General features: G+C 60.3%; 1 protein-coding gene across 2 annotated transcripts in view; it reads left to right on the top strand.

Annotated features, from left to right (window-relative positions):
- Positions 1 to 12,483, top strand: part of SHANK3 (SH3 and multiple ankyrin repeat domains 3) — a 253,022-nt gene that overhangs the window by 133,303 nt on the left and 107,236 nt on the right. For both annotated transcript variants that reach the window (XM_068168106.1, XM_068168105.1), the window contains exon 14: positions 7,761 to 7,874. In XM_068168106.1, coding sequence (XP_068024207.1) covers positions 7,761 to 7,874 — 114 coding nt within the window. The remainder of the gene's footprint in view (positions 1 to 7,760; positions 7,875 to 12,483) is intronic.

The following is a 12,483-nucleotide window of genomic DNA, read 5'->3' as shown; positions in this document are numbered from 1 at the left end:
GGGGATGTCCCTGCTGACTGCAGAGGTGGTTGGACTGGATGAGCTTTGGAGGTCCCTTCTGGCCTGGAACATTATGTGACTCTCTGATTCTCTGATCAAGTGCAAGCATTAACCCTCCTCTGCCAAGCCCACACCACCTCAAGCACCACATCTGCAGAGCCTCTAAACACCTGTGCCCAGCACTGGTTAGGCCACACCTTGAGTCCTGTGTCCAGTTCTGGGCTCTTCAGTTTAGGAAAGATGTTGAGATGCTGGAAGGTGTCCAGAGAAGGGCAACAAAGCTGGGGAGAGGCCTTGAGCACAGCCCCGTGAGGAGAGGCTGAGGGAGCTGGGGTTGTTTAGCCTGGAGAAGAGGAGGCTCAGGGGAGACCTCATTGCTCTCTACAACTACCTGAAGGGAGGTTGTAGCCAGGTGGGGGTTGGTCTCTTCTCCCAGGCAAGCAGCACCAGAACAAGATTTAGGTTGGACATTAGGAGGAAGTTCTGCACCATGAGGGTGCTGGAGCACTGGAACAGGTTGCCCAGGGAGTTGGTTCAGGCCCCATCCCTGGAGATATTCAAGGCGAGGCTGGACAAGGCTCTGAGCAACCTGCTCTGGTGGAGGATGTCCCTGCTGAGTGCAGGGGGTGGACTGGATGAGCTTTGGAGGTCCCTTCCAGCCAGCCCATTCTATGACTCTGCCAAGGTCCAGCCCTCAAGTTCTTCCTTGCTCAAGTTCTTCCTTGGTGAAGCTCATCCCAGCACCAGAACAAGAGGACACAGTCTCAGGCTGTGTCAGGGGAGGTTTAGGCTGGATGTTAGGAAGAAGTTCTTACCAGCAAGAGAGCTTGGCCATTGGAATGTGCTGCCCAGGGAGGTGGTGGAGTCACCATCACTGGAGGTATTTAGGAAGAGCCTGGATGAGGCACTTGGTGCCATGGTTTAGTTGATCAGATGGTGCTGGGTGGTAGGTTGGACTCAATGATCTCAAAGGTCCCTTCCAAGCTGGTTAATTCTGTTCTGTTCTATCAGCTGCAGGCCATGGCTGGCTGGAGCAGAGCCTGGGAGCTGGCAGTGGGAGCTCTCTTGGGCAGTCTGTGCTCTCCAGAGCCATCGCCAGGCTTGCCTGCTGCAGAGGTGCTCTGCTCTGCCCTGCTTGGTGCTCTCCTCACGCTCTGGCAGCAGCTCAGAGGCTTCCATGCCTCATTACCGTCCTGATAGCTCCTCAAATCACCAGCGACCTTCAGGGCTGCTGCTGGTGTGCATCCCCTGGCCGGCTCTGCTGGGCTGATTTGTGGCCCTCCAGTGCTCCATCCCTTGCTCCTGCTGCCAGCATTCCCCTGCCGGCCCTTGGGGGTGGTGCTGCGCTGTGCCACAGGAGCTTTCCTCTGGCCTGGTGCTGCAGGAGATGAGCCTGACTTGGGGCTGGGACTGGATGACCCTTGGGGGTCACTCAAACCCTTCTGTGGCTTTGCAGAAGGGCAGGGAGGAGGTTTCTTGGGGGAGAGGCTTGGCAGGAGAGGTGCTGGGAGGTGGCATCCAGGTGGCTCCTGGAGGTCTGCCTGCCCCCAGGCCCCTGAGTGCTGTGCTCTTGAGGTGCTGTAGCTTCAAGAGCTCCTCGGCACCATCTGCTCCTCGCCCTACCACCCTCCTTGGGTGCTTTGCACACTTCCTCTCCTTCTGGAGCAGCTTGTGCAGCAAGGAGGGTGTGAATGGGCTGCTTGAGATTGAGGAACCACCTTCCTCACCTCAGCCTTGGCTGTCAGGACCTTGCTTCAGCAGCCCCAGGCCCCTGACACCTGTGGGGTGGCCCTTGGCAAGGGGAGGAGGCTGAGGGTTGGAGAACATTGGAAGTGGAGGAGCCACAAGGCCTTGGGCAGGATGAGCTGCAGCAGTGAGTGCTGAGGGAGCTGCCTGGTGGCTTTGCCAGGTCACTTCCCCATCAGCTTGGGCAGGTGATGGTGGGCAGGAGAGGTTCCTGGGGACTGGGTGAAAACTCTCCCTGCTGTCTTCAGGCAGAGCTCCAGGCTGCTCACTCTCACTCTGATCCCTGGGAAGGTGATGCAAAAGCTGAGCCTGGAGGCCATTCCCACAGACAGTGAAGGGTTGGGAGCAAGCAGCCTGTTCAATATCTTCATTGATGATCTGGAGGAGGGCATTGAGTCCATCATCTGTAGGTTTGCAGATGACACCAAGCTGGGGGCAGGAGTTGATCTGCTGGAGGGTAGAGAGGCTCTGCAGAGGGACCTGGACAGGCTGGACAGATGGGCAGAGTCCAAGGGCATGAGATTGAACACATCCAAGTGCCAGGTTCTGCACATTGGCCACAACAACCCCATGCAGTGCTACAGGCTGGGGTCAGAGTGGCTGGAGAGCAGCCAGGCAGAGAGGGACCTGGGGGTGCTGGTTGATGGTAGGCTGAACATGAGCCTGCAGTGTGCCCAGGCAGCCAGGAGGGCCAATGGCATCCTGGCCTGCATCAGGAACAGTGTGGCCAGCAGGAGCAGGGAGGTCATTGTGCCCCTGTACACTGCACTGGTTAGGCCACACCTTGAGTCCTGTGTCCAGTTCTGGGCTCCTCAGTTTAGGAAGGAGGTTGACTTGCTGGAAGGAGTCCAGAGAAGGGCAACGAAGTTGGTGAGGGGTTTGGAACACAGCCCTGTGAGGAGAGACTGAGGGAGCTGGGGTTGCTTAGCCTGGAGAGGAGGAGGCTCAGGGGAGACCTTATTACTCTCTACAACTACCTGAAGGGAGGTTGTAGCCAGGTGGGGGTTGGTCTCTTCTCTCAGGCAACCAGCACCAGAACAAGAGGACACAGTCTCAAGCTGTGCCAGGGGAGGTTTAGGCTGGAGGTGAGGAGAAAGTTCTTCTCAGACAGAGATTTGCCATTGGAATGTGCTGCCCAGGGAGGTGGTGGAGTCCCCATCCCTGGAGGTGTTCAAGAGGGGCCTGGATGTGGCACTTGGAGCCATGGTTCAGCAGCCATGAGGTGTTGGGTGGCAGGTTGGGCTGGATGATCTCTGAGGCCTTTTCCAACCTGATTGATTCTCTGCTTCTGTGACTCCTGCTTGCTGGGGGCTGCTGATCCTTTGGGTCACAGAATGCATTGGGCTGGTTGCAAGGGACCCCCCAAGGTCATCTTTGTCCAAGCCCCCTGCAGCCAGCAGGGACATCTCAGGCCCCTCAGGCTGCCAAGACAGGAGGAGAGGAGAACCTGCTGCCCTCTTTCCCTCGGGAGGGCTGATTGGCACAGTGCTCCGGCTGGGGGCCGCCAGCTGGAGCTGCTCATGCAGGGACCCCACAAGGAGGTCTTAGGAGGGACCCTGGAGGCCAGGAGGTGGCAGGCAGCAGCCTGGTTGGTTGCCCACAGTGGTGCTGCCACCCTGTGTGTGGCCCAGCAGAGACAGCCAGGAGAGAGCAGCCAGCTGCCTGTGGCCACCACGGTGCCTTGTGGGCTCCAGGGCAGAGCTCCTCAGCTCTGGTGGGAAGGGGCTGCTTGGAGAGGTGACCTGAGAGGGCAGCTCAGGGGCAGGCCTCACCCTGCCACCCCAGGTGGTCCAAGCCCCTGCTGAGGAGTGGGGGGATGCTAGGGGCAGGGTCCTCCTGCTGTGGTGAGGATGAGGAGCAGCTGCTGGTGGACACCTGCAGAGCCCCCATGGGACAAACTGGGTTGATAGCAAAGAATGCTGGAGCTGGTGAGCTTGGGAGAGACCTTTGGGATCATCACAGCCAAGCAAGAGTCCATCTCTGGAGCAGTTCCTGGTTGTTGGATTGCAGTGGTGTCATCTGCCTGGGGGCTTCATGCACAGGGCCCTCAGGAGCTGCTGGGCCAGCCCTGTTCCTCCTGCTGGGTGCAGTGCAGCCCCAGGAGTTGACACTGCAGGGGTCCCTGTGCTTTGCTGGTGGCTTCATCCATCCCTGCCATCCCCTGGCCAAAGGGATCAGCCACAGGAGGTTCCTCATCTCTTGTGAGCACCTGATGGGACCCAGCAGCCTCCAAGCCTTTGTGCTGGGTCAGGTCTCAGGGCTTGTCTGCAGACCTTTGGTGGCCACCTCAGAGGGAAGCAGCTGTCCAGCTGCCAGGTTCTCATTGAGTTGAGGCTCCTGGGCAAGCTTAGCAATGGAGATGGAACTTCTGCCACCCAAGCCCCAGGGCTGAGGTGTGATCACAGAGCTGGAGAAGCAGCTGGAGAGAACAGCAGCAGATCAGATGATGCAGGTTTAAAAATAGAGCCCACGTCAGCCTCTCCTTCAGCTGCTGGCCAGGGGCTTGCTGGGGAGCTGAGGAACCCAGCTGGGTGTCTCCTCTGCTAGGCACTGCTGATGCCTCCTCAAGTGCCAAAGCCAAATCCCAAGACATCCTGGGGGGGGTTCCTGGATGGTAGGAGCTTGGTTGGAGGTCTCCTTATCCAGGGGGTGCTGCAGGGTGTTAGGTCAAGGGCTGGACTCAAGGATCCTGGGACACTGCAAGAAGGCTGCCAAGGGAAGTGGTTGAGGCCCCATCCCTGGAGATATTCAAGGTGAGGCTGGACAAGGCTCTGGGCAGCCTGATCTAGTGGAGGATGTCCCTGCTGAGTGCAGAGGGGGTTGGACTGGATGGCCTCTGGAGGTCCCTTCCAACCCAACTCATTCTGTGACTCTCTGATCTTGGAGGTCTTTGCCAACCACCTCTGCTATGAGGACAGACTGAAGGAGTTGGGGCTGTTCAGTCTGGAGAAGAGAAGGCTCCCAGGTGACCTAATTGTGGCCTTCCAGTATCTGAAGGGGGCCTACAGGAAGGCTGGGGAAGGACTTCTCAGGATCTCAGGTAGTGATAGGACTAGGGAGAATGGAATGAAGCTGGAGGTGGGGAGATTCAGGCTGGATGTGAGGAGGAAGTTCTTCAGCATGAGAGTGGTGAAGCCCTGGAATGGGTTGTCCAGGGAGGTGGTTGGGGCCCTGTCCCTGGAGGTGTTTAAGCCCAGGCTGGATGAGGCTGTGGCCAGCCTGATCTAGTGTGGGGTGTCCCTGCCCATGGCAGGGGGATTGGAACTAGATGATCCTTGTGGTCCCTTCCAACCCTGACTCATTCTATGATGCTAACCAAACCCATCCCATGGCTGCACCTAGGATGGTGACCACAGGCTGCTGCCTCCTTAGTTTGCTTCTCTGAGCTCCAAATGCTGCACCAGAAGGTGCTCCAAGGCATCCACCAAAAGCTTAGCACTCCTGGCTGACCTGCAGCATCTCCTAGACTGCTTCCAAGCCATCCAGCCACCACCACCTGTCCCAGGTGGTGACACAGAGCTGGGGAAGCTGAGCAGCCTCACAGTCTCAAGCTGTGCCAGGGGAGGTTCAGGCTGGAGGTGAGGAAGAAGTTCTTCCCAGCAAGAGAGATTGGCCATTGGAATGTGCTGCCCAGGGAGGTGGTGGAGTCAGCATCCCTGGAGGTGTTTAGGAAGAGCCTGGATGAGGCACTTGCTGCCATGGTTTAGTTGATTAGATGGTGCTGGGTGAGAGGTTGGACTTGATGATCTCAAAGGTCTTTTCCCACCTGGTCTATTCTATTCTATTCTATTCTATTCTATTCTATTCTATTCTATTCTATTCTATTCTATTCTATTCTATTCTATTCTATTCTATTCTATTCTATTCTCAGGTCCTTGGGGCAGGCTGGAGCACTGAGCTGACCTGAGGTTGAGGGAGGTGCACAGCAGCCATCTCCTGGCAAAGACAGGGGTGAGAGGGCTCTGCTCTGCCCTAGAGCCCTGGGGCCAGTGCTGGGCTCCCCAGTTCAGAGAGACTGGGAGCTGCTGGAGAGAGTCCAGGGGAGGCTGGGAAGATGCTGAGGGGCCTGGAGCAGCTCTGTGAGGAGCAAAGGCTGAGAGCTCTGGGGCTGAGAGCCTGCAGAAGAGCAGCCCCAGAGGCATCAATGCTCAGCAGGAGCTGAAGGAGCTGTGTGGGGCAAGAGGCTGGGGCCAAGCTCTGCTCAGTGGTGCCCAGGGACAGCACAAGGGCCAAGGGACAGCAAGTGGAAGCCAGGAGGTTCCCTCAGGAGCAACTTGTTTGGTGTGAGGGTGCTGGAGGCCTGGAGCAGGCTGCTGTGAGAGGTTGTGGAGTCTCCTTCTGTGGATCCTTCCAACCCCCCCTGGCCATTGTGCCCCTGGGCAAGCTGCTGTGGGTGCCCCTGGTGGAGCAGGGGGGGTTGGACTGGCTGAGCTCCAGAGGTCCCTTCCCACCCCAGCATGCTGGGACTGGGGACTCTCCTGTGGCATGGCTTTACCAAAGGTGCTTTGTGCTCACTGGGCAGCCAAGCAGAAAGCATCAGAGCTGGGTGGCTGAGGTGGTTGGGTGCTGTGGGAACTCTGCTGCTTGTCCTGTGGTCACTGTCTGCAGGTTCAACAATTTGGGGGGGACACTAATGAGAGGTTCCTGAGCCAGGAGCCTCTTGTGGTGGTCAGGAGCTTTGAAGAGTGAGTTGTGGCAGGAGGCTGCTCATGAAGGTCACAGGAAGGTCCATGGTTGCTCCTTCCAGAGTGTTCTCCTGGGGGCAAGCTGCTGTGGGTGCCCCTGCTGGAGCATGCTGGGGTGCTGGGCATCTGGACACACAGAGGATTTGGTGGTGCTTCTTCTGGGTGCTGTGGGAGCAGCAGCTGGGTGCTGTGTGGCCATAGGAGAGGTTCCTGTGGTGACATCTGATGCATTTGTGACTGTCCCCCACCAACCCAGAGCTGTCCTGCAGACCCTGCTGGTGCAAGGAGCAGGGGATGCAGTTGCAGGGAAGGAGGAGAGGACAGCTGACACCCAAAGTCCGTCTGCTGGCTGTGGTGGCCACAGCAGAGAGCTCAGAGGGGTTGGGAGCCTGGGGCTGTGCTGCTGCTCTTCTCTGGAGCCCCCAGTGCCTCGGTGAGGCGGACAAGCAGCAGTGGCTTTGCCTGTGGCTCCTCATGAGCTGCTGTCCTGCTCTCCTGGCAGCCATCCCTTCAGCTGCTGGTGGGGGGTGAGGAGCTCCAGCTGCTCCTTCCCAGGCTGAATGAGGACACTCCTAATGGGTTCTCTGTTTCCATCTCAGACCTTCAGAGCAGGCTGCAGGATCCCCTCTGTGTTCCTCTGAGCTTCGAGGGCTTTGTGGGCTGGGAGGTTGTGTGGTGGCAGTGAGGTGCTGAAGGTGTCCCTGCGAGTGGGGCAGCTCCTGGGCTTCGAGCACGGGCCAGGCAGGACACCCCAGCTCTCAGGGTGTCCTCTGGGGTCCCCTTGGCCCTTCCCTGCCTCCCTGTGGGGCTGAGAGTTCTCTGTGGCTGTCAGAAGCCACAGGAGGTGGCAGGAGGCGGTGCCACCACAGCCCCTGGCAATGTCTGGGCCCCACCGTTGCGCAGCCTCTTGCCCAAGCCCCCTGCTGCCAGCCCCTGGCTGCGTGGCTGTGCTCCACGCTCTGCCTCTCCGGGCAGCGCCCAAGGAAGCCCCGCACAGGAGCACGCCATGGCTTTGGGTTGGAAGGGACCTCAAAGACCGTCCCGTTCCAAGCCCCTGCCACGGGCAGGGCCAGCCCCCGCCAGCCCAGCTTGCTCCAGGCAGCATCCCGCCTGGGAGGGGAGGCAGCCCCAGCCTCCCTGGGCAGCCTGGGCCGGGGTCTCCCCAGCCTCAGCTGCGAAGGGCTTCTCCCTACCCTCCCGGCCAAGCCTTCCCGGGAGGCTTTCGTCCCCTGCCCCCAGACAGCTCCCCTGGGCTCTCCCTTTCCTCGTCCTCCCCTCGTCCCCAGCCTCCGGGGCGCCGCTCATTTCCCCGCCGGTGTCTCCCTGCAGTGCTGAGCATCGGGGAAGGAGGCTTCTGGGAAGGCTCCGTCAAGGGCAGGACCGGCTGGTTCCCGGCGGAATGCGTCGAGGAGGTGCAGATGCGGCAGTACGACCCCCGGCAAGGTGAGCACGCCCCCCTCGCCTCTCCCCACCCCTCCCTGACCCCCCTGGCAAGGTGAGCACACCCTCACCCCCCTCACCCCTCCCTGACCCCCCCTGACCTCCCCCGACCCCCCCAGCACGGTGAGCACACCCCTGACACCCCCTGGCAAGCTGAGCACACCCTCACCCCCCTCACCCCTCCCTGACCCCCCCTGACCTCCCCCGACCCCCCCAGCACGGTGAGCACACCCCTGACACCCCCTGGCAAGCTGAGCACACCCTCACCCCTCCCACCCCCCCCCCCCCCCCTTCCCTGACCCCCTCCTCCCCCCAGCAAGGTGATCACCCCCACCCCTCTCACCCCCACCCTGACACCCCTGACAGCTCCAGCAAGGTGAGCATACCCCTGACCCCCCTGGCTGCTCTGACACCCCTGACACCCCCAATAAGTTGAGCACACCCCTGACACTCCCTGACACCCCTGACCCCCCTGGCTGCTCTGACACCCCCTGACACCCCCAATAAGTTGAGCACACCCCTGACACTCCCTGACACCCCTGACCCCCCTGACACCCCCAGCAAGGTGAGCACCCCCTTGAGACCCCCTGACACCCCTGACACTACCAGCAAGGTGAGCACCCCCTTGACACCCCCTGACACCCCTGACACTACCAGCAAGGTGAGCACCCCCTTGAGACCCCCTGACCCCCCTGACACCCCCAGCAAGGTGAGCACCCCCTTGACACCCCCTGACACCCCTGACACTACCAGCAAGGTGAGCACCCCCTTGACACCCCCTGACCCCCCTGACACCCCCAGCAAGGTGAGCACCCCCTTGACACCCCCTGACCCCCCTGACACTACCAGCAAGGTGAGCACCCCCTTGACACCCCCTGACCCCCCTGACACTACCAGCAAGGTGAGCACCCCCTTGACACCCCCTGACACCCCTGACACTACCAGCAAGGTGAGCACCCCCTTGACACCCCCTGACACCCCTGACACTACCAGCAAGGTGAGCACCCCCTTGACACCCCCTGACCCCCCTGACACTACCAGCAAGGTGAGCACCCCCTTGACACCCCCTGACACCCCTGACACTACCAGCAAGGTGAGCACCCCCTTGACACCCCCTGACACCCCTGACACTACCAGCAAGGTGAGCACCCCCTTGACACCCCCTGACACCCCTGACACTACCAGCAAGGTGAGCACCCCCTTGACACCCCCTGACACCCCTGACACTACCAGCAAGGTGAGCACCCCCTTGACACCCCCCTGACACCCCTGACACTACCAGCAAGGTGAGCACCCCCTTGACACCTCCAGCATGTTGAGCACACCCCTCACACCCCCTGACCCCCCTGACACCTCCAGCAAGGTGAGCACCCCCTGACACCCGCTCACACCTCTGACACCCCCAGCAAAGTGAGCACACCCCTGACGCCCCCTGACCCCCCTGACACCCCCAGCAAGGTGAGCACACCCCTGACCCTCCTGACACTACCAGCAAGGTGAGCACACCCCTGACACCCCCTGACCCCCCTGACACTACCAGCAAGGTGAGCACACCCCTGACACCCCCTGACCCCCCTGACACTACCAGCAAGGTGAGCACCCCCTTGACACCCCCTGACCCCCCTGACACTACCAGCAAGGTGAGCACCCCCTTGACACCCCCTGACACCCCTGACACGCCCAGCAAGGTGAGCACCCCCTTGAGACCCCCTGACCCCCCTGACACTACCAGCAAGGTGAGCACCCCCTTGACACCCCCTGACACCCCTGACACCCCCAGCAAGCTGAGCACATCCCTGACCCCCCCTGGCCCTCTGCGCTGCCTGCGCTGCCCCTCTGCAGTCGGGGTCCCGGGGCTGGGCTGTGCTGGGGGCAGGCTTGGGCCGGCGCAGCCACGGGCACCGTGTGCTGCCCTCAGCAGCACCAGCAGTAAGCAGCAGAGGTTCTGCTGCAGGGGGCAGGGAGTGCTAGAGCAAGAGTGTGGCTTGGTCTGAACCTTCAGGACAGGTTAGCATCAGAGGACTGCAGGCTTGGAAGAGACCCAAAGAGGTCTTTGAGTCCCAGCCCCCTGCTGGAGCAGGAGCAAAGAATCCAGCACAGGGCACACAGAAAGGCATCCAGATGGGGCTGGGGAGGAGAGGAAGGTCCTGCCAAGGCTGGAACACAGCCCTCAGGGATTTCTCTGCTGGGAACCCTTTGGAGGTTCCTGCAGTTGCTGCCTGGAGGCAGCAGTGGAGCTGGTGGGAAGAGTCACCACTTGTCCCCCTTGTGGCAAGGGCTCCTGCAGAAAGAGGCAGGAGCTTGGTCCAACTTCTGGTCCCAGGTGAGTAGGGAATGCTTTGGAATGGAATGGAATAGAATAGAATTAACCAGGTTGGGTCAAGCGCTTTACAGCCTGCAGTACTGAAACCTTCTGTGCTCAGCAGGGAAGAGCCTCAGGGTAGGCTGAGGTTGGCTATGAAGTAAAATTTCTGGCCCTTGAGTGTTAGAATAGAATAGAAAAGAATTAAGCAGGTTGGAAGAGACCTTTAAGATCATCAAGTCCAACCTCTCACCCAGCACCATCTAATCAACTAAACCATGGCACCAAGTGCCTCATCCAGGCTCTTCCTAAACACCTCCAGTAATGATGACTCCACCACCTCCCTGGGCAGCACATTCCAATGGCCAATCTCTCTTTCTATGAAGAACTTTCTCCTCACCTCCAAGCTAAACCTCCCCTGGCACAGCTTGAGACTGTGTCCTCTTGTTCTGGTGCTGGTTGCCTGGGAGAAGAGACCAACACCCACCTGGCTACAACCTCCCTTCAGGGAGCTGTAGAGAGCAATAAGGCCTCCCCTGAGCCTCCTCCAGGCTAGGCAACCCCAGCTCCCTCAGCCTCTCCTCACAGGGCTGTGCTCCAGACCCCTCCCCAGCTTTGTTGCCCTTCTCTGGACACCTTCCAGCAAGTCAACATCCTTCCTAAACTGAGGAGCCCAGAACTGGACACAGGACTCAAGGTGTGGCCTAAGCAGTGCTGAGTACAGAGGCACAATGACTTCCCTGCTCCTGATGCAGGCCAGGATGCCATTGGCCCTCTTGGCCACCTGGGCACACTGCAGGCTCATGTTCAGCCTACCATCAACCAATACCTCCAGGTCCCTCTCTGCCTGGCTGCTCTCCAGCCACTCTGACCCCAGCCTGTAGCTCTGCCTGGGGTTGCTGTGGCCAATGTGCAGAACCTGGCACTTGGATGTGTTCAATCTCCTGCCCTTGGACTCTGCCCATCTGTCCAGCCTGTCCAGGTCTCTCTGCAGAGCCTCTCTACCCTCCAGCAGATCAACTCCTGCCCCCAGCTTGGTGTCATCTGCAAACTTACTGATGATGGACTCAATGCCCTCCTCCAGACCATGCCATGGTGGGAGAGCAGAGGCTGGCCCAAGGGTGGCTGAGCAGGGTTGGTGGTTCCGAGTCACCCAAGCCCATGCTGTGGCAGGGAGGCGAAGGCTTCCCCCAGGGAGGTGGAGTCCCCAGCCCTGCAGCTTGTTCCAGCACCGTCTGGCCATGGCCACTTGGGGCCATGGTTTGGTGGCCATGGTGGTGTTGGCTTGCTGGCCTGGCTGATCTCAGCTGGCTTTTCCACCCCTGTCAATCCTGTGCCAGCAGATGTGCCAGCAGCAGGGGAGCCCAGCGCCGCTCTGCACCACGAGGTAGGTGGTGGTGAGAGTGCTTGGTCCTCCTGGCCTCAACCTGGCCAAGCAGGGTCCAGAGGCTGGCCTGAGGTGGTCCTGCTTTGTGTCTGTGGCAGGTGGTGGAGCTGCAGCAGCTGTTGGCTGCTGGCTGGGTAGAGGGCACTGTTGTGCTTCCCTCGGTGCCAGCCTCAGGTGATGCAGCTGCGGAGGCTGCTGGGGAGGGCTTTGGGGAGCTCGGTGAAGCACACAGCTCTCCAGCTTCCTGCCAGGGATTGATCTTCTGCCTCCTGGAGGTCCTCCCCAGCCCCTGAGGAGGTGAGCTGCTGCTCTCCTGCTACCATCTCATGGCTGTCTCTCGTGTGTCCTGCATGCCAGGGGAGGAGGGAGCCGCTCCTCCTTTGCTCTCTTGGGCCAGCAGGGAGCCCCCCCCAGCCGAGGCATGGAGAGCTCCATCCTGCAGAGGAGCTGGGGTGGTGCTGGGAGCCTGGGTGGTGTGGGGAGGAGCCATGGCACACAGCTGGCCTGAAGCTCAGGTGGTGCCCACCTGCAGGGCTTGGGCCTGGCTGGCTGTAGGGCTTCAGAAGCAGCACCCACGGGGCTGAGGCTGGGGCTGGTTGCTTTGCAGCCATGCTGTGGCCAGCGGGGAGAAGGGGACAAGAACAGCAAGAAATGGAAGCAGCCAGCTGCACTTGCCAGGCTGGGAAGGAGAAGCCCTGGCTGGCCTGGTTTGGCCACTGTGGCTGTCCTGAGAAGGCTCTGCCTGTGGGGAGGACCTCCCAAGGAGCTTCTGCCTTGGTGCAGCAGGTTTGGAGTCACAGGAGCTGAGGCCCAGCCTCAGGAGCACGAGGGCACCAGAACAAGAGGACACAGTCTCAAACTGCACCAGGGCAGGTCTAGGCTGGAGGTGAGGGAGAAGTTCTTCCCAGAAAGAGAGATTGGAA

This window comes from Melanerpes formicivorus, unplaced genomic scaffold (genome assembly GCF_026170545.1).
Source record: "Melanerpes formicivorus ecotype bairdi unplaced genomic scaffold, bMelFor1.0.p_v2 SCAF_132, whole genome shotgun sequence".
Lineage (NCBI taxonomy): Eukaryota > Metazoa > Chordata > Aves > Piciformes > Picidae > Melanerpes > Melanerpes formicivorus.
This window is presented reverse-complemented; position numbering and strand designations above follow the sequence as displayed.